Here is a 25337-nt window from a genome sequence, read left to right as displayed (position 1 = left end):
TGGTGTTGCAGACAGCAGCTTACCCCACACATGACAACACCAGCCCCACGACCCCACTTCTTACTGTGGCAAATCACTTGACCTTTCTGGGCCTCGGTTTCCTTATCTGTCAAAAGGGTCGTGTAACTTCTGACTTTACATTGGAATCCACCTCCTACTTTTACTTTCATCACACATCTAACAGCCATCTGAGGATTTCTGTACTAACACAGGACAAAACTACAGAGTTTTTATTTTCATTCTGTCTTATTTTCCATCTAATTCAAGATCATACCTGTGACTTAAGAGTAATCACAGAGCAGAAATATTTAAAAGGCAGAAGACAGAGTGGGATTTTTCTGATAAATCCCCCATCAGTTTTCTTGACATCAAAGGTGAATTACATGGTATATAATTTTTTTTTAAGATTTATTTTATTTATTTGAAAGAGGGAGTTACAGAGAGAGGTAGAGAGAGAGAGAGGTCTTCCATCCGCTGGTTCATTCTCCAGATACGGCAATGGCCGGAGCTGCGCCGATCCAAAGGCCAGGAGCCTCTTCCAGGTCTCCCGCGTGGGTGCCAGGGCCCAAGGACTTGGGTCATCCTCTACTGCTACTCCAGGCTATAGCAGAGAGCTGGATCAGAAGAGGAGCAGCTGGGACTAGAACTGGCCCCCATATGGGATGCCAGCGCTTCAGACCGGGGATTTAACCCACTGTGCCACAGCGCCAGCCCCATGGTATAGAATATTTAATGATGGAATAAAATAGAGAAAATGGAACACATGATTTAAAATATACATACAAATATTGAAAACATACACCCCAAAATGGTAACTGTGGTTAGCAATAGGTTATAAAATGAGTGACTTATTTTTCTTCCTTGTGATTCTCTAAGCCCTCTGAAATTTCTACCATTTATTAATAAATGTAAAAATCAGAAAGAAGGTTTTTGCTCAAAAGACATTTTTCCAGAAAACAAAGTTGCTAATAAAGTTGTGCTACAAAGTCTGTGAAAGCGACAATGAAATAGATAATACTATTTAGCAATTCTTATTGCCAGTTGTTCTGATAAGTACCTTACAGGAAGTATCTCACTTAAACCTCACACTCTGAGTAATACAGAGTGTGTGTTATCCGTAATGTAGATAGAACAGACCCTGTTATCCTCAGGGGATTTGTTCGAATATGGCCAGGGGATGCTGAACCTTGTCTATACCGAACCCTATTTATCCTGTTTTTCAGTTCCTACAAGCTTATAATAAAGTTTAGTTTACAAATTAGGCACAGTAAGAGAGCCACAGCAATAACCAACTATGGATCGCAGCAACCTCAGCATACAGTGGTTTTGCTTTCTTTACTAAACTTAGAGTTTCAATTTTTTAACTTAGGGAAAGCACTTCACTGTTCATTCCTGGCACATCCGAACTGCCAGTTACTACATGGGGTCTTTAAAAAGTTCTTGGAAAATGGAATTAAAAAGATAACTTAATCTGGGTGTAAATTATTTGAAATCTATGCATAGTTTTCTCATTTTCCATGAACTTTTAGAAGATGCCCAATATGCCTGAGCTTTGAGGCCATCATTTAGTAAAATAAGGTTACTTGAACTCAAGCACTAAGATACTGGGCCCACTGATCTTGATCACTAAGAAGGTAACTAAGCGATTAATGATTGGGTAGGGTATACGGTATGGATACACTGGACAAACAACTGACTCACACCCCCAGCAGGACAAAGCTGGAGTGTGAGGTTCTATCACACCAATCATAATGACACACAATTTAAGACTTAAGAACTTTGGTAATCTTCCATTTAATATTTTCAAACCCCAACTGACGATGACTAACTGAAATCATAGAAAATGAGAATGCAGATAAGAGGAGACTGTTGTACTTGCAAGTATCCAGACTAACTATGAGCCATCTATTTCCCTCCCACCTCATGAAAATAGAGAAGAAAGCATTGTCTAAATCAGTAAAGCCTACAGAAACACTGTCAGTGATTGTTACCATCACCCTGCTCCCTGGGGCTCCCAAACAGGAATGCCCCAGAAAAGCAATGATCACCCTGCTCTGGTTTAAAAAAAAAAAAAAAACTGTTAGATTATTAACGATCAGCAGAACTTTCCTAGCATAATCTCTGCCAACACTCTGGGGAATCAACTCTGTGGCTGGTGGTGCTCCCAATTCATGAGCTGGTAAAGAGGAGGAAAAAGCCAGAAATAGACACAGCCACTGTTAAGGAGGAAATAACCCAGCCATCAGCCTGGTTTCTGAGCCCAACAGTCTAGGATTAAGCTTCCAAAGAAAGGAGGCAAACTTGAGGCTAATTCCACTCATATCTACCCCAAGCAGGTGCACCTGATGCCAGTGAAGCAGCACAACAGATAGGGCTGGACAGTGTCAATTCTTCAAGCTACACAGAGCTTTTGAAGGAATCCACTCAGCATCCAAACCCCCACATACCATAACCACATGGCAAAGCTTGCTGATAGCTGCATGTGGCATCAGATCTGCCTCTTGCAGTCAGGCTAAAGAAAAGACTCCAGAGCTAGCAAATGTCAGAGTGCAAACCAGGAAGGAGCCAGCCAAGGCGGTTATTCTGCAAGGGACAGGCGTTACCCAGTACAGGCTTTCATTCCTAAGGCAGCTGCTAGAATCAAAATAGCAAATTTCCAGTCTCCTGCCTTTTATTCATCTATTCATTCACTTGAAAGGTAGAGACAGATCTCTCATCCACTCACTCACTTCCCAAACACCTGCAAACAGCTGGGCTTCTGGCCCGGCCAAAGCTAGGAGTTGTTAATTGGGTTTGGGTCCAGTGGCAGGGAGCCAAACGTTTGGGCCATCCCTGCTGTCTCCCAGGATGGACCGAGGTAGAGGACAGGTACCTAAAGTGCTCCAGAATCAGGGAGAGAGTTTTTCTGGGAATGATTTTCACACAGGGAGGGCCTATGAAAACCCATCTTTACAGACACAGCAGCCCCTGAAGAACCTGGCCCTGTGACCCAGTCACACAGAGGATTTGACCCCTTGTACATTAGCTGCCCCAGCAGGAGAAGTCATTATTTCCCACCAAAAAGGTCCCAAATTCAAATCATCTGTTTATAAATGGGTATAGCTGCACAGGATGGAACAGAGCCAAGTCAGCCCAGGCCACCTCCAGACAGCCAGGAGAGCAGGCGTGCATCCATCCTCACCAGCCCAGAGTAAATAAGCAACCAGAGTTCAACTCTGCTAGTAACAAGAGCAATAAAAACACAAACAGTAAGTGGTGAGAAAACAATACCTGTTGCGTGCGCGGGCACACACACACACACACACACACACTCAGTTTAGAACGTGTCTCAAACAGCCTGATGCTCACAGCACGTGGCCAAACCCGCGGGCATCTGTATTCAGAAGCAGCCTTTGAACCCTGACCTGTTCACAAACAGAAGCGATTCCTTGCTCAAAATCACCCCGTTTCTCACAGTACATTCAGCAACACCAGTCACCTACAGCCGCGTAGAGATGCTGAACACGCTCTATTCTCTGTCGACATTAACACAGTTGTGGGCCAGTGATTAACAAAGATGCATGCTTTTGAAAATTAGGGGGTCTGGCTCAACGGTGGGGCTGCAATCTACACGTGAAAGCAAAGAAACCAACCACATAAACTGCACCAGTCGGCCGGCAGTGCTTTACTCAGCATGCAAGAAGTCAGGATATAAAATGGAGACGAGAAGGCGTGGTACGTTACCCAGCAGCCCCGCCAAGGCCCGCATGTCCTTCTCCATCAGCATGTAAATCTCCTCCTCCGAGAAGCGGCCGATGCCGTGGCCGTGCATCTCGCGCTTCACAATTCCTTTCGTGATGTGGCACACGACCCACCTCAGCAGGTTACTGAAGGGACCGCCACCGCTAAGGGAGAGCATCTTCCGGGTCTCATTGAGGTTGTCCACCCACTGGCAATAAGCTAACGTCCTGGAATTGTGCGGAAACAAGTTACTACCATGCACCGGACACATGCGCGCATCGTTGCCACACAGGCACTTTGCAGGGACTTGCTCAGAATGCAGCACCCCCTGGAGGAACACGAGCAGCTTTTACACGGAGCAATCTAAGTGGCAGATAGCACCACAGGCTCCAGTCGCTGCCTAGACTTACGGGCCTGTGAGAGAAATGGTGAAAAATCCTGACAACAACGCTGTATCTTCCAGTTCCATCAAACCACTCCTGTCCCCACCTCCAGACCCCTCCTTCCTCCTCCCGACACCACACCTTTGCTTTCCCTATGCAAGCCCACAGAAAACTAAGAGAAGCCCACTGGCAAGAGGCAGTAGCGACTGGAGCGCTGTCATCTTTCCCTTTCTGAGGCAAAATCGTGGTTTCACAGGTACAGGGGACTTCAAAAAGTTCATGGAAAAAGTAGAATGAAAGTCAAGTGTATTTGGAAATTCGTGTAGATTTTTATAAATTCTATTTTCCATGAAATCGTTCTGCTTTGCAATGGTTATCTTGGCCTTCTGGGAACCGTTTCCATCTTTAATGATTTCTTTTGGTTTCCAGTAGAAAGTTTCATTTTAAAAATTGCAGCTGGGGCTGATGATGCTTGGTATAGTAGGTTGAACCTCTGCTTGCAGTGCCAGCATCCCATATGGGTGCCGGTTTGTGTCCCAGCTGTTCCTCTTCTCATCCAGCACTTTGCTTATGGCCTGGGAAAGCAGTGGAAGATGACCAAAGTGCTTGGGACCCTACACCCATGTGGGAGACCTGCAAGACGCTACTGGCTCCTAACTTCAGATCAGCCCAGCTCCAGTCATTGCAGCCATTTGTGGAGTAAACCAGCGGATGAAAGACCCCTCTCTCTGTCTCTCCCTCTCTGTCTGAAACTCTACCTCTTAAATAAACAAATAAATGTTTAAAAAATAAATAAATAAAATAAAAATTGCAAAAAAAAAGAAATTGTTGTGCTTTGGATTAATTAAGCTATAAATTTCTATTGTGTGCACTCCATACGTATTTTATATTTCACAATATAAAGGGTTTTTTTTTAAGAAAGCATTTTGCCTTTTTGACATACAATTAGACAATTAGGGAGTAGGTACATCTGTCCATGTTTATCAATCATAGAAATTATAATATTATGCAAATTATTCGCTCTCCAGAAAATCAACTCAACCTCAATTTTCTCTCAAGGATCCTAAAGGGAACACAAATACCAGAGGAACCTGGCTGAAGCATTTTTCCCACCGGGGTGCTGCCTGGAGCAAACTCACGCACCCAGATGCTCCCGTACGACAGGTACAGACAGTTAAATGGCTGCACCCTGTTCACACATCCTGTTGGCCGCAACATGAGTCCTGAGGGACTTTGCTGATTTTGTTCTCTGAACCTATGCAATTGCCAGGATGTTTTTACGGCTAATAGTAGACAGCAACTAAAAGGGTGTCCTACCAAAGGCCAAGGCGAATGCAGCTGTGGGTGTACATACAGCTCTTCCTCAAATTATTAAAAACAAACGCATTGGCAGTCATGGCTACACTAGTACTGGCAGATGTGGCAGTAATGATCGTTTCCAAAAAATCAGAGGAGTGGAAAATACCTCTAGAAAGAACAAAATGGGTGATGGCACATTGTAGCTACCATCATGTGCTATTTCTCACATTAGTGAGGGGCAGAAGCAAGAGAAAAAGAGACCCTGGAATTTTAATCATTTTATATAGTCCTATTCTTTTAGGGTTTTAAGGTTTTCTACTCTAAAAAATGAAAATAAGAAAGCAACAGATTCTTTTAAAATTTTGAAGTGCTCCTGATTTTTACTGAAAAGTCCTGCCCCCAGTTCTCACAACCACTGTGTACTGCAGCCATAATTCTTCTTTATCACTGGCATAAAAGAATTCCCACAAATCCTCGTAGAAAGCTTTGCATGTTTCTGTTTTGTAAGTCTTTCAAAATAAACTATTGAGGAGTCATGAAATGAATTTCATGATGTCTAAAGTGTGCAATCACTGCATTCAGTGGCTCTTTTGGTATAAAATACCTCATATTTATTCCAGTAAATTTTACATAAATAAAAATTAAATGCTTTTCTATTGTTCTTCTCTCTACATCTGCAGTAATTAAGGTGGCAATTTTCACAACCTGTTAGAATAATGAGCACTTTGAATCTAATTGTACTAGATCTAAATTCACAGTAAAGGGTTAACAACCTTTGATTATTTTGGAAGTCGATGGTGTGAAGATAAAACTAAATTATCCTAAATTCAGCTTGACCAAGTAATAATAGTACAGGTGAAGCACCTAAAGTGTAAAAATGAGGACCGTGTGGCTCTACGCTGACAGGTTGATTTGAAGACAGAGAAGAGTTCTTTCCAGGCAAATTACATAGGCTTTGTCATAAGCACAAGGGCAACTGAAGCATGAGCAGAAGCTCCCCAGGCCGAGCAGAGGGAGTGGGTATCCCCAAGAAGAACAATGGCTGCTTGATGGCTGCCAAGAGCTCCAGCAAGAGTGGATGGGCACAGGATGCAAATGAGGATGATTCTAAGGGATGAGGCCCGAGAGATGAGCAAGGATCAGATCAGGACAGGTCTGATGCCAAAGCAGCTGAACTTTATTCCAAAATCAAAAGCTAATGACTCGGAGGTTTTATGTAGACAGGAAACATAACCAAACCTGTGGCAAGATGAAGGAAGGGCTGGAAGGCAGAGAAAGTGTTGGTAGAAAGGTTGCTTCCTAGACGACCACAGCAAGACAGCAACAAATGATGCACTGGCTAAGGTAATGGTAGAGAAGATGCTAAATAAATAAGCAAAGTACAGGAGAACTACCGAGATACATGAGAAAGAATCAACTGACTGCTGGATCTAAGAATTATATATAAGGATAAATCAGATATTTTCTCCTAGATTGATGGCTTGAGAAGATGATAATGCTACAAACTGATACTGGATTACACAAGGTGAAACAGATTTGACAATGAAAGAAAAGCTAATCTATTGACTTGAAGGTCCCTTGGAACCCCCAAGTGAAGACGTCTAGAAGATGGAGAATTCAAGAAACAGGTTTAGTCCCAAGATAGAGAACTAGTGGACAAGAGCCTTTTGGTGGCAGCTTTAAAGCTGTGAGAGGTCATGGGGTCCCCGAAGAGAGTTTCTAGGATGAGGAGAAACCCCATTCAGGGCAAGTTAGAAGATGAGAAGACCAGATTGGAAGGAGCGGTTTGGAGAGAAGTAGGGCCACCTCTTTCTTGAGATGGAGGGAAGTAGGGTGTTGCAAGGGTTGATGGGCTGCAGAGGGTTTCAGAGTTCCTGCCTGGTAACTTCCATGACTTCCACAGACTGAGCAATGTACATAAAGGCATATATAGAGATGAGGACATAGCAATGGGTAGAGTTTTAGGAGCAGCAGGTAGCAGAGAGAGAAGGCCACACAGCTTGGCAGGAGAAGTCCCAATCAATGCAATGGTACCTGAAGTAGTACATTGAATGTTGGGCCCAAAAGAAGGAACATGGAGTTCATTCCAAAATTTTTCAGGTGTAAGAACCCTCAGAAAGTCTGCCTCTTTCCTCTTCCCTGCCCTGTTCTTGATTTCTCTTCCTCTCTTTCACTCCCTATGCCCAACATTAAGGGCCAGTGACAAGGCAGAGAGGCAAATGAGACTGAGGCAAGCTCTTTCAGATTCAAGCCCTTGAAGAATATGTACACTTACAATACCAAATAAAATGAGTGCTCACAGATTCCTTAATCAGCTACTACAGGTAGACAACATCATATTATACATGGTTCCACATCATTACAACCATGAAGCCACTTCCTCTCACACCAAAATTCCTGAAAACTCTGTCTACTTCCATCACCCCACTGAAACTACTCTCCTCCAAGTCAACAATCACTTCCTGCTGCTACATCCCAATAAGCACCTCTGTCTATTCAGCTTCCTGGTTCTCTCTACAGCACCGGACATTACCAGCCTCTTCCTTGGAACGCTCTCTTAACTTTCCTGTCCACTGCTTACCTTCTACCTGCTTCTCCTCTTGCCAGCCAGAACCCCAGAGTTATTCTTCTCTGCCCCCTCCCCTTTCATGGTCTCACCTCTCTGACTCTTCCCTGGTCCCACCCCCAGCACTGCCTTCCATGCACCCTTGGCACTAGTCATAAAAACTGCATGCACCTCCCTACTATAGAAGGACTACTTAGGTTCCCTCAACATTCTTAGGTTGAAACCTGATCCTCAATGTGATGGCATCCTGAGGAGGGGCCTATGGCAGGTGATGGGGAAAAGAAATCCCAGAGAGCTCTTTCATCTATTCTGCCACGTGAAGACACAGTGAGATGACTGTGAACCAGGAAGCAGGCCTTCACCAGACACTGAGTCTTGACCTTGGACTTCTCAATCTCCAGAACTCACATAAATAAACCTCAGTTCTTCCTAAAGCTACCCAGTCTATGGTGTTCTGTTATCTCAGCCTGGCTGGATGAACATGCTCACCCTAAAGTTTTGCAGATGCTGTTCCCTCTGCCTGGATACCCTAGCCTTCCCCTGCCACCTGCTGCGTCACCAGTAGCTCCAGCTGTGACATCACCTTGACTCCACGGTGCCACCACCCTCTCTGGGAAGCCCTACCCTCACCTCTCCAGCAGCTGGATTCTTATCCTCAGTTCTCCAACCCATCCCCAGCGATGATCGCTGCAAAGGCTGGATATCTACCTTCAGCCTGTGAGCCACTTGAAAAGGTCAAAGCATTTGGCCACCACTAGTCATTCATTAAGTTTCCTGAAAGAATAAATTACTGATTAAATAGGAAAAAAAAAAAAAGGCTTGCTCTGAGCCAACTAATGCTAAGTGGTATTTCTCAGGGATGCCGTGTACTTGGATAGAAGAATGGAGGGAGGGATATGCTAAGGAGGGTGAAGAAGGGGCCACCACCCTTCTTTTCTGCAATTTGTGGCTCTTCCTTCTCCACTGGGAAGGGGTCCACTGTACAAGGAATGAACTACTATTAACTGGAAAGGACAGGAAGCGCCAATTTGGCAAGAAGAGTAGGCTGAGCAATGAAATTATCATTTTAAGAATTTACTTCAGGAAGTTAAGATACTAATTTTCCTGTGGCAACAAATACATCTGATCATGCCTATAAAAATGAGGCCAAAGAGTTTTTTTTTTTTTTTTAAAGATCATCTTAGGGGGCATTGTGGCACAGAGGGTTAAACCTTCCTGGCGACACTGGCATCTCATATGACAGTGCCAGTGGAAGTCCTGGTGGATCTGCTTACAATCCAGCTCCTTGCTAATGTGCCATGGAAAGCAGCAGAAGATGACCCAAGTACCTAGATGGTGTTCCAGGCTCCTGGCTTTGGCCTGGCCCAACCCTGCTGCAGGCATTTGAGGAATGAACTAGTGGATGGAAGATTCTCTCTCTCTCTTTCTCTCTCTCTCTCCATCAATATATCTATCTCTAGATCTCTCCTTTCAAATAAATAATTTTTTTAAAAAAACGAAACGTAAAACACAACAATCACGATGTAAGGGAGAGGTTTCTGGCTTTTTGAAAAGATCTTGGGTAAATCATTTTATGGGGCACCCTATTTCCCCACTCATTGAAACTACATAAAAAGCTAAGCATGAAATTTTAAAATCATGACCAACCTAGGAACAAATCTGAATTCACTGCAATAACACCCATATTTTCAGTCTGGCAGTGGTGCCCTGCACACTTCCTGCCAGGCTGTAAGGATACTTAAAATACTCCCTTATGTCCACAAGGGGGCAGTAAGTACACTAAAGAAGCTATAATGTGTGTAAACCAAAATCAATCGCATTCCAGTAATTTGACCCCATGTCTCTCAGGCTTCCCTTTATATCAGCTTCTCGGCACTGGATCTATCTTAAGCACTTAGTAGAACACAGGGAATGAGAAAAAAGCCATCTTCTTCATCTTCAATAATAGCTTTTATAATGTAAGTGGGACATAATTGTATGGATTTCAAGAGCAAAATAAAACAAAACAAAAAACCATTGTATAGCTGAGTGTGCTTATTTTGAACAGACCTAACTCAGAGCTTCAGAATTACGTGATGTTACATAATAATGACAGCTTCCTATCACCGCTGCTTTTCAGAAAGTCATACCTGAAGTGAAGTGTTTTTAAGGTTTCAAGTCCAAATAAACGTAACTGAAAACTGCAGATCATCAAATGGCTGAGTCAAAGACAGGTTTACCCCACTTTCACCTCTGTGAGTACAGACAGAGCCTAGAGCTTGCTGACTGCCAGAATTTAACAGGATCTCACACTTCTAAGTTTCCTCCATATGGTGGTCAGTTCCCTACCGGCCCAGCTTCCACATCTGCACATTCTGTGGTGGATTCTGGGTCCAGGACAGGAAAAGGCAGAGGGCAGCTAAGAAAAGAGCAGCTGGAGGTTCTGGCTTGAAGCGTTTTCTTGAGAGTAGGGGCGGAGTCTTTTCCTCCTCTGCAATTTAGAGCTCTTGGGAAAGTCTCTGCAGGGTTTTCCCAAAGCAAGAAGTTGGCTAAAGGCTTGAGAATTTTAAGAAACAGCTAGAGAAGGCCAGCGCCGCGGCTCACTAGGCTAATCCTCCACCTAGCGGCGCTGGCACACCGGCTTCTAGTCCTGGTCGGGGCGCCGGATTCTGGCCCGGTTGCCCCTCTTCCAGTCCAGCTCTCTGCTGTGGCCCGGGAAGGCAGTGGAGGATGGCCCAAGTCCTTGGGCCCTGCACCCCATGGGAGACCAGGAGAAGCACCTGGCTCCTGCCTTCGGATCAGCGCAGTGTGCCAGCAGCAGCATGCCAGCCGTGGCGGCCATTGTGGGGTGAACCAACAGCAAAAGGAAGACCTTTCTCTCTGTCTCTCTCTCTCACTATCCACTCTGCCTGTCAAAAAAAAAAAAAAAAAAAAAAAAAAAAGAAAAGAAAAGAAACAGCCAGAGACAAGGTACATTCCTCCTTCTGCTGCTGGAGTCTAAAGAAGTGCTGATTTCAACATTGTCTGCATATTCAGATCTCAGTCAAGACCTTCCCTCCTACCTTCACTGTTTTCGTCTTCAAACCTTTAAGTAGACACAAATGAAGAAATAGATGGGCCAAGAATTTTTTTTTGTTAAAAAGGAAATTAGAGAAATAAAGTCATCCTTAGAAGAGTCTCCTTAAGACCCAAGCCAATTTCAAGCACTTGGGAGTTTACAGTCTGTGAAATTCAAATTGCTCCCAACCAGGGATCCACCTGACAGCTGTCCCTCCCACCTCCACCCACACCCACTCCTTGTTCCCCATGGTACTCAGGACTGGTGGTAGGAGAGATGGAGAGCTGGAGATGGTAGAAGATGAACCTCTAGCAGGCACTATACATAAATCACACACACCCAGAAACAAAAGCAGTGACATGTAGCAGCTGGGAATTTTTACTGGATTAAAAACTTTCTAACCGGAATATATATTTTCTGAACTACACAATAGAAATCAGAGTTGTTGCTCAAGTACCAACTGAAATGTACAGTCTGAAGCTTCTCAGTTGCCTAACACAGTTACAGCTCTCTGCATCAACAAGCCATCAATCACCTGCACCAAGGGCACACACAAGGAGCAGGGTGGTGGGTTCTTCACTCCTAACTGCTGCCGAGCTGGGCTGGAGCCTGGCACGTGAGATGGGATGCATCCCACAAGACTTTTCCACGAAGCTGGCACATCACATGCAGTCATGCATCTTGGTCCCCTCTGCAATTCCTGAACTATTCGAGAGGACAGCCTCAGTATTTCTCCATCAGTATTATTAGGGGAAAAAAAAAAAAAAAAAAAAACAGATTCTTTCCTGGAACACCGACTCTGATTTCATTCACACTCATCAGTACCTTGTCTCCAGCCTCTCCCGTGTCCCTTCCTTGCTCAGCCCTTCCTTTGTCTCTAAAGAAGGGCTCAGGTCAGCCCTGGAACAAAATGGGCAAGACCCAAAAATAGAAAGAGGAAGAGAAAAGCAGAGGGTCACTTAAAATACAAGAGATAGGAGCAGCAAGCTTTCCATTGAGAAGGAGCAGAATAGCTGAAACAGGGAAATGAGGAGGAATCAGCTCCACTCTGAGTGTCTCTCTCAAGGTGGGAGGTCAGTGTCTGACAAGGCAAGAACCACTAATGCCAAAAAGTGGGCTTCACAAATCTTAATTTAACCATTGGAACAAGACAAAGTTGCAGAAATCAGGGAGAAAATAGCTCACATCTACTGGTGTGTAGAGAAAGGTGCAGAAACTCTAGAAAACTAGTAAAAGAAAACAGAAAAAAGAAAAAGCCACCAGACAAATGAGTTTGGAAGGTAAGAGGAGCCACACAGCTGCTTCATTCACTTGGTGTCACAGCCAGCTCAAGGCCACAAGAAGCAGAACAGCATAACTTGTGTTATGTATGCTTCCACCTTGGGGAAGACAAACCAGGAGTCAGGCAATCAGGAGTGGCATGCATTGCTTCTGGAACAGAGAAAAACTCTTGCTACCCATGGAAAACTGACTATCTTATGACGGATTCATAACGTATTCCACTTAGGGATCCTATCTCAACTTAGTCTTTCATTCCCTCCTCTGGGTGTGTGATGTAATATTACTCTAATTCTGCAGTTTGTATTGGTAAAGAGCCCTGAACTCAGTCAGCTGTAATATCCCCCTCACCTCAGTGAAGTCCAGTTCAGTGTTTAGCAAACCACAGGTCATAAGTTAAGATGTTCACACATTTTTCAATGGTGGGAAAAAAATCAAAAGAGGAGGACTAAGTTGCATAAAATGAAACTGAAGTGTCAGTGCCCCTAACAAAGCGTTATTGGCACCCAGCTGTGCTCATTCATTGTACACTGTCTATGGCTGCCTTTGTGATGAGATTTGGGCAGAGCTGCCATTGAAGATAAAGACCCTGCAAAGACTATAAAGTGTGTGCCGACCCCTTGTCTAGATACCTGGAAACTTAACAGTCCTACCTCTAACCCTGTCAGTCAGACTTCTCACTCCAAACCGTTAACAGGAAGTTTTTGATAAAGTGGGAGGGGCTTCTGCAAGGTGACCCAGGACTCTGGGCTTGCGCGGAGAGACTGGGGGTGCAGCCAGCAGGGACTCACCAGTAGAAATGCTCCTCCACCATCTTGGTCACTGCTCTGGAGACGGCTCTTTCATGAGGGCCAAGGTTCTTGTTTAGATTCACTCCCAGTTTCTCTTCCAGAAAGTCAATTATGAATTCAGTGCCAGAAACTTTTTCATGATTATATTCGATCCAAGGCATTTTCCCTTGAGCAGAGAGCTTTCCACCAAAATAGTTCTAAAGTAGAATATATATTTAAAAAGAGAAAAGCAAGGTTGTATTATAATTTCACTGTATGATTAACAACCTGCACTCTTCGAATGAGTGAATTCAGCACATAAAACACTTTAAGACAATAAATGGTGATTAGGGGGAATAAAACTAGTTTTCCTCACATGAAGATATCTCTTTACTCCCACAGATCCTACCGTGGCCCTGTCTTATTATGGGAAAAAGAATAAAAGACCCGGGGGGGGGGGGGGCAGAGAGGGTAGGGTGGACCAACAGTTTGAAATGATCCTGTAATACAGCAACTGTAGAAAAAAACCATGAAGAAACCTGTACTGACTAGGCTAGTGACCAAAGACCTCAGCTAAAATCTAACAGCTGGAATAATGCTTAATCCCACTACTCGGCAAACAAGTGGTCCCAAGGTTCTAACACTTAGGTGTAACAAAGTGTGTACCCTAAATCAACTACAGTGCCTCTTAAAAATCTAAGTGGCTGGGCCCAACCTAGAGCTGTGGATCAGAGTCTGGGGAGGGTGTCCTGTAATCTGTGTTTTGATCAGCTCTTACTTGATATGTACCTATACTAGATCTTCCCAGTGTCTCCGAGGACTCTGATCCCAGAATGAGGGAGAAGGCACACATTTTAGGAACATCCAAAATTATACAGTGACATTTGCTTTCCACTGTAGAAAAAGTAAGGATCTTAACTACCTTGATAGAGGGCTTTCTAGGGTGTTAATTTCATGTGTCAAATCACTTTTCTCAGCAAATCTAGATCATTTAGACTCCAAAGTTGATTGTTAAAATGGAATCAATTTTTGTGGCTATGCCTTCCTGATTTATTGAACTGTTACAAATTCATCTTGTGCTTCCTATAAGTAGACAGGTCACATACTTGGATATTAGAAAATTCTGTCTGGCTCCTATGGAGGAAATGGAATTCTCAAACACTCTAATGGGGATGTGAAATGACAAAGCTACCTTAAAATCATTTGACAACTTCTCAAACAGTTAAATATACACCTGTTTTATAATCAAGACATTTCACTCCTATTTACCAAGAGAAAAGAAAGGATATATCTATGCAAAAACACAGACATAGAACATTTATTTGCAATTACCAAAACCAGGAAAATTTTAAAAAACCCTCATGCCCATCAAGAGATAAATGAATAAACAAATATGTTATACCCTGACAATGGAATAGGAGTCAATAACTCAAAAAAGGGAAAAAACTCTTGATACCCACCACTTGAATGAATCTCAAAATAATTTTGCTGAGTAAAATTAGCCAGACAAAATGTCATTCCTTTTATACAAAACTAAAAAATGCAAACTAATCTATTGTGAGAGAAGGCCAGTCAGTGATTGCTGGGGACAATGTGGGGCAGGAAGGGGCATGAGGAAATGTGGGGGGCAGTGGGCATATTCTGACACTGTCTTGTCACAGTGATGTCTTCTGGAGTATTTACATACGTCAAATTTTATCCAGCTATACACTTGAAATATGTGCAATTTATTATATGTCAATTACATATTCATAAAGATTTTCTTTAAAAAAAAAAAAGAGAACATTAGATGAAATTTTATGTACAGGGGCCAGCACCGTGGTTCATTTGGTTAATCCTCCACCTGCAGCACCGGTATCCCATATGGGCACCGGATTCTGTCCCGGTTGCTCCTCTTCCAGTCCAGCTCTCTGCTGTGGCCCAGGAAGGCAGTGGAGGTTGGCCCAGTTGCTTGGGCCCCTGCACCCACATGGGAGACCAGGAAGAAGCACCTGGCTCCTGGCTTTGGATCAGTGCAGTGCCGGCTGTAGCAGCCATTTAGGGAGTGAACCAGCGGAAGGAAGACCTTTCTCTTTGTCCCTCTCTCTCACTGTCTAATACTCTACCTGTCAAATAAAAGAGGCGGGGAAGGGAGGGAGGGAGAAAGAAATTTTATGTAAAGGGGCTGGTATTATGGTACATTGGGTTGGACTGCTGCCTGCAATGCCAGCATACCATATGAATACCGGTTCAAGTCCCAGCTGCTCCACTTCTTTTTTATTTTTAAAGATTTATTTTATTTATTTGAAAGAGTTACAGAGAGAGGTAGAGACAGAGAGAGAGGTCTTCCATCCAATGGTTCACTCCCCAGATGGCTGCAACGGCCGGAGCTGTGCCGATCCGAAGCCAGGAGCCAAGAACTTCTTCCAGATCTCCCACGTGGGTGCAGGGGCCCAAGGACTTGGGCCATCTTCTACTGCTATCCCAGGCCTTGGCAGAGAGCTGGATCGGAAGAGGAGCAGTCAGGACTAGAATCAACTCCCATATGGGATGCCTGCGATTCAGACCAGGGCTTTAACCCACTGAGCCACAGTGCCGGCCCCAAGCTGCTCCACTTCTAATTCACTGCTAATGTGCCTGGGAAAGCAGCAGAAGATGGTCCAAGAGCTTGGACCCATGCACCCATGTGGGTCAGCCTGGTCGTTGTGGCCATTTGAGGAGTAAACCAGTGGATGGAAGATATCTTTCTCTGTCTCCCTCTCTCTCTGCCTCCCTCCCCCTACTCTACTTTTCAAATAAGTAAGTCTTCAAAAAAAAAAAAAAAAAAAGATGTTATGTACATTAGTCCTGTATATCTTTAAACTATTTTTCTAGGGTAAAGGTCAGCCAGCTTGTTCTATCAAGGGCCAGACAGTAACGTTTTAGGCAGGTCCTAAGGTCTCTTGTCCCGAAGACCCCGTTGTGCAGTCTTGGCCCAAGAGCAGCCACAGACAATAGTAACTGTGAATCAGCGTGGCTTGTTCCAATAGTTGTGTGAGACACTGACACTTGAGGTTTATAGAATACAAAACATTATGCAGCTATGGACGTACTTCCTCGCTATTTAAAAATGTAAACATCTTTAGCTCCCAGGGCTGATCTGGCCTGCAGGCCATATTTTGCTGACCCCTACTGTCAAGGCCATCCATGTGTCCTCCTTATCGCCTAGAGAAAGAAAATTAAAATGAAGGAACATCTGGATCAAGCGCTAGACAAGAAGATAACTCTTTGCAAAGGTGCATTAGTGGGGCCGGCACTGTGGCGTAGCAGGTAAAGCCACTGCCTGCAGTGTCAGCATCCTATATGGGTGCCGGTTCAAGAAACGGCTGCTCCACTTCCAATCCAGCTCTCTGCTGTGGCCTGGGAAAGCAGTAGATGATGGCCCAGGTCCTTGGGACCCTGCTCCATGTGGCAGACCCGGAAGAAGCTCCTAACTTCGGATCAGTGCAGCTCCGGCTGTTTTGGCCATTTGGAGAGTGAACCATCAGATGGAGGACCTCTCTCTCTCTCTGCCTCTCCTTCTCTCTGTGTGTAACTCCGACTTTCAAATAAATAAATAAATCTTTAAAAAAAAAAAAAAAAGCAAAGGTGCACTATGACAGAAGACTCTGGGAGGACCCCTCCAAGAGGAGCCCCGCTCAAGTCTCCCTTTCAGGCCTGAAACGCCAAAATCTGTGGAGACGGAACAATGACAGCTTCTTGTGGGAGATCTCAGGGATTAGCAAAGTTGTTCAAGGTGTTGTTTACGTGTTCAAGATGTCCTTGTCCAAATCATACCAAGACTTCTGTGTGCCTTTCCCAAATGCCAAATGGCATATCAAACCACAAGGGATAAAAACAGAATGTAAAATTTCTTAGTCTCTCTCTGTTGTCTCACAATTACGTTTCTTGGGTATGGTACGATGGTCCTTCAAAACCTTTGTGGAAAAATAGAATCAAAAGAAACATTTATTTTATTGCAAACACTTTGAAAATCCCATGTACAGGGAATTGTCCAAAATGTCATGAAGTAAGACCATTGCTGTGGCATAGCAGGTTAAGCCACCGCCTGCAGTGTCAGTATCCTATGTGGGCGCTGGTTCGAGTCCTGGCTACTCCACTTCTGATCCAGCTCTCTGCTATGGCCTGGGAAAACAGTAGAAGATGGCCCAAGTCCTTGGGCTCCTGCATCCGCATGGGAGACCCAGAAGAAGTTCCTGGCTCCTGGCTTCAGCCTGGCTCAGCCCTGGTCATTGTGACCATCTGAGGAGTGAACCAGCAGAGAGAAGACCTCTCTCCCTCTCTCTCTCTCTGCCTCTGCCTCTCTGTAAATCTGCCTTTCAAATAAATTAATACATCTTAAAAAAAAAAAAAAAGATATGTGTATTTTACCACAAAAAAACTTCTAAAATCTACATATAGGGAATCTTCCAAAATTTCAAGGAAATGCATGTTATGAAAAAACCGCATGGATTTCAAAAAATTTTGCACCCAAATCTTGTAATTCCATCTTTCCACAGACTTTCTGAAGTACCTGCTTATGTAGAGTACACTAAATAGTCTGAAAAAGGGTAACAACTATCAGGACTGCTATTTGGGCTGCTGTTAGCCATAGTGCCTTTGTGCAATTTGGAAAAATGGAGCCCCCTCTAGGTGGGTGCAGTCCATGACAGCATTCACAGCTTAGCCATGTGCTGTTCTACAGTGGGTAACCTGCACAAATATGGCAGCCTTAGACATTATCCCCAATGTTAACCAGGAGAAATGCCCCATATTTCTAAACATTGTTAGTACACCTGACATTCCTGTAATCTGCACATTAAAAATGTAAATGTACCATTGACATTGCCCCTGCTGCAGAATCCTCTGAATACCACCCATATCCTAATACACCATCTTCTGGACTAGTCATTCACAAATGCAATCTATCTTCCAAACTGCCATTAGAAGGAACTCTCTATAATGCAATGAAATACAAGAATTCTACTGCTCAAAATTATACAAGAGATTTAACAGATGAAATCCAACCCTCACATCATTGAGCTGTGGCCCAGCCACCCAGACTTATTGGCTCTCAGTCCCTCTGGTCTCCTGAATTCCAGCTGCCCACAGCCGGTCAGGTCAAGCTATCTGTCACCTCCCTGACTTTGCACATGCATGACCATTTATGGGAATGCCTTTCCTCACCCTCCACAAAGTCCTATCTATCCTTTCAAATAAAATCTGTTCAAGTTTCACTTTGTTAATGAACGACTTCCCTAGGAGAGGACGTTCTCTCCCTTCCTCTGTGCTCCCACTGTTTGATGGATGTTCCCCTCCTATAGCAGAACAACTGCTCATACCTCTAGACTACCCTTTCCCCTAGGCACCCCTGAGTACATATTTATCTTCACCACTGTTTAAAATCAGAGTACTAGCCAGCGCTGCAACTCACTAGGCTAATCCTCTGCCTGCCGTGCCTGCACCGCGCGTTCTAGTCCTGGTGGCTCCTCTTCCAGTCCAGCTCTCTGCTGTGGCCAGCGAGTGCAGTGGAGGATGGCCCAAGTCCTTGGGCCCTGCACCCCATGGGAGACCAGGAGAAGCACCTGGCTCCTGCCTACGGATCAGCGCAGTGTGCCAGCCACAGCGGCCATTGAGGGGTGAACCAACGGAAAAAGGAAGACCTTTCTCTCTCTCTCACTGTCCACTCTGCCTGTCCAAAAAAAAAAAAAAAAAAAAATCAGAGTACTAAAACTTAGCGATTAACTCTTGTGGAAATGAAAGCTCTAGTATAATCCCATGATCTAAAATTTTATTTTCCTTACTAGGTTAAAAAACAGGTCAGAGACATTTTAGAGACAAAAATTAGATGGATTTTAAAAAATTGAAAAAAAAAAAAAAGGAGAGAGACACCAAGATGGCAGAATAGGGAGGAAGCTTACTGCTCTATTCTAAGGGAAAATAGTAAATAAAAAAAGTGGAGAGAGTGCAATCTCAGGGAAGAGTTAGGGAGAAAATGGCAGAGGAAACACCACAAAATTAGAGGGACACAGAGGACCTATGGGGAGGGTATGGATGAGCACAGCTCAGGACTCCAGCACCCAAGAGCCTCAGTACAGCTTTGGAGAGTGAGGTGAGACCAGATTGCAGCAGCCCAAACCACTGGCAATAAAGCTGCGGGAAGAGCCTGGTGTGAGTCCAGCTTGGAGTCCTGTGAGGGACAGTATACACACCAACTTACAGGGAAAAAAAGGGGGCACATTTCTCTCTCCTGAACCACCTGGCACTGGCATCCTGTAACTAGCCAAAAAGGGGCAGGAGCCATTTTGGACATATGTAACAGCTGTGCCAGCTCATGTCCACACACCCAGCAACCAGCCAGGAGGAGATGCCTGAGTCTGGCTGGGAGAATTGACAGGGGGCTGGGTGATTGTGACTGTGGGAGTCCTGTGTGATGGGTCTGTGAAAACACTGGCTGCAGCCGGCGCCGCAGCTCACTAGGCTAATCCTCCACCTGCAGTGCCAGCACCCCGCGTTCTAGTCCTGATCGGGGCGTTAGTTCTGTCCTGGTTGCCCCTCTTCCAGGCCAGCTCTCTGCTGTGGCCCAGGAGTGCAGTGGAGGATGGCCCAAGTGCTTGGGCCCTGCACCTGCATGGGAGACCAGGAGAAGCACCTGGCTCCTGGCTTCGGATCAGCGCAGTGTGCCAGACGCAGCGCGCCAGCTGCAGCGGCCATTGGGGGGTGAACCAATGGAAAAGGAAGACGAAGACCTTTCTTTCTCTCTGTCTCTCTCTCTCTCACTGTCCACTCTGCCTGTCAAAAAAAAAAAAAAAGAGAAAGAAAGAAAAAAGAAAAGAAAAGAAAACACTGGCTGTGTGTGAGGGTGCAGGGTGAGGCTGGGTCTTTGGATAGTTACTGTGGACGGCTCCACACGCTCAGGGCTCTCTGATATCCTGCAGGAACTGGGCTCATACCGAGGACCGCACGAATCATTTGTGTAGTTCTTGTGGCAGTGTGAACTTGTATTCACTGGGACTAGTGATCAGGTATTGGTCTCCTTGGAGAAGAAGAGGTGAATGTGAGACTAAGCCAATATAGCAGATTAAACCTCTCCTTTGATTAAAAAAAAAAAAAAAGATTTACCAACTTGGGTGTCACCTTGAGCACTCCCCTCATCATGGAGTACTGAACAGAGCTCCCTGGCCACACCCAAAACACACCTCAGGGTATTCACTGAAAGAGCAGACACTCCACTAACCCACAGAGGCATAGTCCAAAGATAAAAGCCATCACAGGGGAAAAAAGTAAACCAACAAGTATCTCCACAAATGCTTAAAAATAAGCATAGAAATTCAAGAAACAAGAATAAGTACAATAATATGACACCTCCAGAGAAATACAACAACACTGGAATACTAGAATGTGAAAAATAGAGATTGGAGAAAAGCTGGAAACAGAATTCAAAAAAATTGATCGTAAGATTACTTAGAAATAATCAGAAGCAGGGCTGGCGCTGTGGCGTAGTGGATAAAGCCGCCACCTGCGATACTGGAATCCCAAATGGGCGTCAGTTTGAGTCCTGGTTGCTCAACTTCCAACCTAGTTCTCTGCTATGGCCTGGGAAAGCAGTGGAAGCTGGCCCAGGTGCTTGGACCTCTGCACCTATGTGGGAAACTCAGAAGAAGATCCTGGCTTCAGATAGGCCCAGTTCTGGCCATTGCGGCCATCTGGGGAATGAACTAGCAGATAGAAGACCTCCCTCTCTCTCTCTCTCTCTCTCTCTCTCTCTCTCTCTCTCTCTGCCTCTGTCTGTCACTCTGCCTTTCAAATAAATAAATATTGAAATAAACAAAACAAAAAAACAGTCCTACGCAGGGCAAAAGTTTTTTTTAAAAAAAAAGTGATCAGAAGCAAAACCATGAATTGAAATCCATATATGACATGAAAAATTTTCATTTTTTCCCATGAAATTTTTTAAAGAGAAACCAAAATTAAATATTAAAAATGAAGAATTCCGCTGGTGCCACAGCTCAATAGGCTAACCCTCCACTTGTGGCGCCGGCACACCGGGTTTTAGTCCCAGTCAGGGCGCTGGTTCTGTCCTGGTTGCCCCTCTTCCAGGCCAGCTCTCTGCTGTGGCCCAGGAAGGCAGTGGAGGATGGCCCAAGTGCTTGGGCCCTGCACCCCATGGGAGACCAGGAGAAGCACCTGGCTCCTGCCTTCGGATCAGCGCAGCACGCCGGCCGCAGCAGCCATTGGGGGGTGAACCAACGGCAAAAGGAAGACCTTTCTCTCTGTCTCTCTCTCTCACTGTCCACTCTGCCTGTAAAAAATTTTTTTTAAAAATTAAATTAAATTTAAAAAAAGACATGAAGAATTCAATAGATCAAAATAAAAAATGTGGTTGAAAGAAGAAGAAAGAAATTAGAAAACTAAAAAATAGTGTTGGAGATTTATGGTATACTATCAAATGACCCAACATATGGGTTTTAGGAGTTCCTGAAGGCATAGAAACAGAGAAAGGATTAGAAGCCCTTTTTTTAGTGAAACAATTACAGAAAACTTCCCTAAGAGAAAGAAAGGGACATCCAAGTACAGGAAGCACACAGAATCCCTAATACACATGACCAGAAAAGATCCTTGTAGTCAAAGGACACCTTGTAGTCAAACTTTCCACAGTGAAACATAAAGAAAAGATTCTAAAATGTGCCCAAGAGAAATGCTAGATTACTTTCAGAGGATCTCCAGTTAGATGCACAGCGGACTTCTCATCAGAAACTCTATAGGCTAGGAGAGAATGCAAGATACATTCCATGTCTTAGGAGAAAAAACTGTCAACCAGGAATACTGTACCCTGCAAAGCTCTCATTTATGAATGAAGGTGAAAGAAAGACCTTCCATAACAAACAGAAATTGAAAGAATTTGTCACTACTCATCCAGCCTTACAAAATATGCTTAAAAATGTGCTACACACAGAAACATGGTCATCATGATGAAAGAAGGTGAAGGCAGAAAATCTCCCAGTAAAAGTACAAAGGAAATCTAAACTAAATAAGAATATTTATGGAATAAATATTTCTTGAGTGTAAATGGCCTCAACTCTCCAGTTAAAAGATACAGACTGGCTGAATGGATTAAAAAACAAAGCTCATTTATTTGTTGCCTACGAGAAACACACCTAACCAACAAAGATACATGTTGAATTAAAGTGAAAGGATGGAAAAGATATTCCATGCTAACAGAAACCGAAAAAGAGCTGGTATAGCCATTCTAATAGCAGGCAAAATAGACTTTAATACAAAAACTGTTAAAAGAGACAAAGAAGTACACTATGCAATGATTAAAGGATCAATTCAATAGGAAGATGTAACTATTATAAATATATACGCACCTAATTACAGTAATTATAATTACTATTATAATTATATAGCACCTGGCTATTTAAAAGAAATGTTAATGGATCCAAAAGGAGACATAGACTTAAATACAACAGTAGTGAGGGAGTTCAATACCCCACTTTCAGCAATAGACAGATCAACCAGACAGAAAACTAGCAAGAAAACAACAGTGAATTAACAAAGGGACCTATCGGATATCTAAAGAACTTTTCAACCTACAGTTACAGAATACACGTTCTTCTCACCAGTGCATGGAACTTTCTATAGGATAGACCACAGGCTAGCCATTAAGGAAGTCAGCTAATTCAAAAAAAATCAAAATCATACCATGCATCTTCTCAGACAACAATGGAATGAACCTGGAAATCAACAACTCAATCATCTCTAGAACATATGCAAACACATGGAGACTGAACAACATGCTCCTGAATGAACAGTAAGTCACAGAAGAAATGAAAAGAGAAATCCAAAAACTGTTGAGGAACAGGTTCTTTTTTTCGTACTATTTGTTGAACTCTTTACCTAGCATAGAGTTAATCTTCTGTGTATAAAGTTAATTTAAAACAGATTTTAGTAAAAAAGAAGAATGGGAATAGTAGAAGAAGGAGGAAGAAAAGTGGGAGGACAGATATGGTGGGAGAATCACTATGTTCCTAAAGTCGTATTTATGAAATGCATTAAGTTTGCATACCTTAAATAAAAGGTTTCTGGTGGGGAGGGGGGAATAGAAAGACCAATGTTCTGCAAGAGTATAGATTAGGGCTATAAACAATAATCGAATGTCAAGATGTCAACTTCACTCATATATATTACATTTTTGTACTCTATATATTAGCCAACACAAATCAAGTAAAACATATTTGTCAAAAAAATTAAAAAATAAAAAGTCAAAATAACTGGCAGGACTACATACAAATGAGATGTTGGTGATCTTTCTCCTTCCTCTCAATTTTCTGAATGGGTTATATAACTTTGAAAACAAAAATATTCATTTTTATTATAATAATTATACTTAATTTATTAAATAAGTTAAAGAATTCCTGCTCTATTTTCATTTAAATAATTGGAGAATGACTAACCCACTGTAGGTAGTTTCTACAAGTTATTTTGAGAAGAAAGATGAAAAGGTAAATTCCAAGCTGATATTTTCCCCCTGCAAGACTGTCCCAGGTGAGATTGATGCAGCCCCACATTTCCTACAACATTAGCAAAGCAGCAAAAGCCAAAGGCTTTGAATTTTAAAATCTTGCCCCAGGGACGGGCATTGCGGTGCAGGAAATGCCAGCTGGGACACCTGCATCCCATATTAGGATGCTTCCAAACCAGGTTTCCTGCTAATGTGCATCTTGGAAGGCAGCTTGAGTGCTTGAGTCTCTGCCACCCACAGGAGACCCAAATGGAGTTCCGGGCTCCTGGGTTCAGCATGACCCAGCCTCTGCTGTTGTGGGCACTTAGGGAGTGAGTTAGTGGATGGAAGACATGCAGGACATTTCTCTTTCTCCCATTCTCTCTCCCTCTCTCTCTGTCTGTCTCTCTCTCTTGTTCTTCCTCTCTGCCTTTCAAATGCATAAAAATTTAATAAACATTAGTAAGATCTAGTCCCAGGGACCACATCATGGCGCAGCAGGTTAAGCACTGCCTAGAAGGCCAACATCGTATATGAGCACCAATTGGAGTCCTGGCTGTTCCACTTTCAATTCAGCTCCCTGCTAAGGTACCTCAGAAAGCAGCAGATTTGGCCCCATTATGTGGGTCCCTGCACCCAACCAGGAGGCCCAGATGGAGTTCCTGGTTCCTGGCTTCCACCTGGCCCAGCCCCAGCAATCACAGCCATTTGGGAACTGAACCAGTGGATGGAAGATCTCTCTGTCTCTCCTTCTCTTTCTGTAATTTTACCTTTCAAATAAATAAATCTTATTTTATTTTATTTTAAAATCTATTCCCATCTTTTATTCACTCTGTGATCTTGACCTCCTGGGTCTCCGTTAATCCTCCCTGCACCTCAATTTCCTCATCTATAGTATGGGGATAATAATTGTTAGCATTAAGTAAGAAGATGAACAACACCTTAATCACTATCATCATTTTGAGCTGAAGAACGAACCTGAAGCCTTAAGAGAGATCCCAGAGATAGGCTTTGATTTGCTCTACTGGTCAAGGAGCCCCAACTTCTCAGCCAAATGTCTTTCTTTTTCTTTTTTTAAAGATTTATTCATTTATTTAAAAGAGTTACACAGAGAGAGGAAAGACAGACACAGAGAGAGAGAGAGAGAGAGAGAGAGGTCTTCCATCCAATGGTTCACTCCCCAGTTGGCTGCAATGGCCAGAGCTGTGCCGATCCAAAGCCAGGAGCCAGGAGCTCCCTCTGGGTCTCCCATGTGGGTGCAGGGGCCCAAGGACTTGGGCCATCTTTTACTGCTTTCCTAGGCCATAGAAGAGAGCTGGATCAGAAGAGGAGCAGCCGGGTCTCGAACTGGCATCCATAAAGGATGCCAGCACTAAGGCCAGGGCATTAACCCACTGTGCCACAGAGCCAGCCCCATCAGCCAAATTTCTATCCGTTACATTCACTGCACCCTGGAGCTACCCTGAAACATCTTCCATTGGTGAAATCTGAACTAATTTGAGAATCTTGTGAATTATAACACATTGGAAAAAAAAAAACAAACTTATGCATGCATGACGTATCATGTTCTGTAGAAACAATTACTTTTTTGGAGATGTATACTAAAATATTGCAAGATGAAGTGTCATGATTTCTACAACTTACTTTCAAATGATTTATCCAAAAAAAGTAATCATAAATATGTATACACACACACACATACACATATAAAAAGAGACAGAGAAAGCAAAGATTAAGAGGGAAGATGGTAATGATTGGTGAACCCAGGTGAAGCGCCTGGGGT

At 43.6% G+C, this 25337-nt stretch overlaps 1 protein-coding gene across 4 annotated transcripts in view; it reads right to left on the bottom strand.

The window, feature by feature from the left end:
- Nucleotides 1-25337, bottom strand: part of FAXC (failed axon connections homolog, metaxin like GST domain containing) — a 102623-nt gene that overhangs the window by 61598 nt on the left and 15688 nt on the right. For all 4 annotated transcript variants that reach the window (XM_017345295.3, XM_017345294.3, XM_002714868.5 and 1 more), the window contains 2 exons: nt 13075-13271; nt 3724-3947 (listed from right to left, as the gene is read on the bottom strand). In XM_017345295.3, coding sequence (XP_017200784.1) covers nt 3724-3947; nt 13075-13271 — 421 coding nt within the window. The remainder of the gene's footprint in view (nt 1-3723; nt 3948-13074; nt 13272-25337) is intronic.

Source organism: Oryctolagus cuniculus, chromosome 5 (assembly GCF_964237555.1).
Source record: "Oryctolagus cuniculus chromosome 5, mOryCun1.1, whole genome shotgun sequence".
Lineage (NCBI taxonomy): Eukaryota > Metazoa > Chordata > Mammalia > Lagomorpha > Leporidae > Oryctolagus > Oryctolagus cuniculus.
The sequence above is the reverse complement of the archived record's forward strand: the minus strand, read 5'-3'. Positions and strand labels throughout refer to the sequence as shown.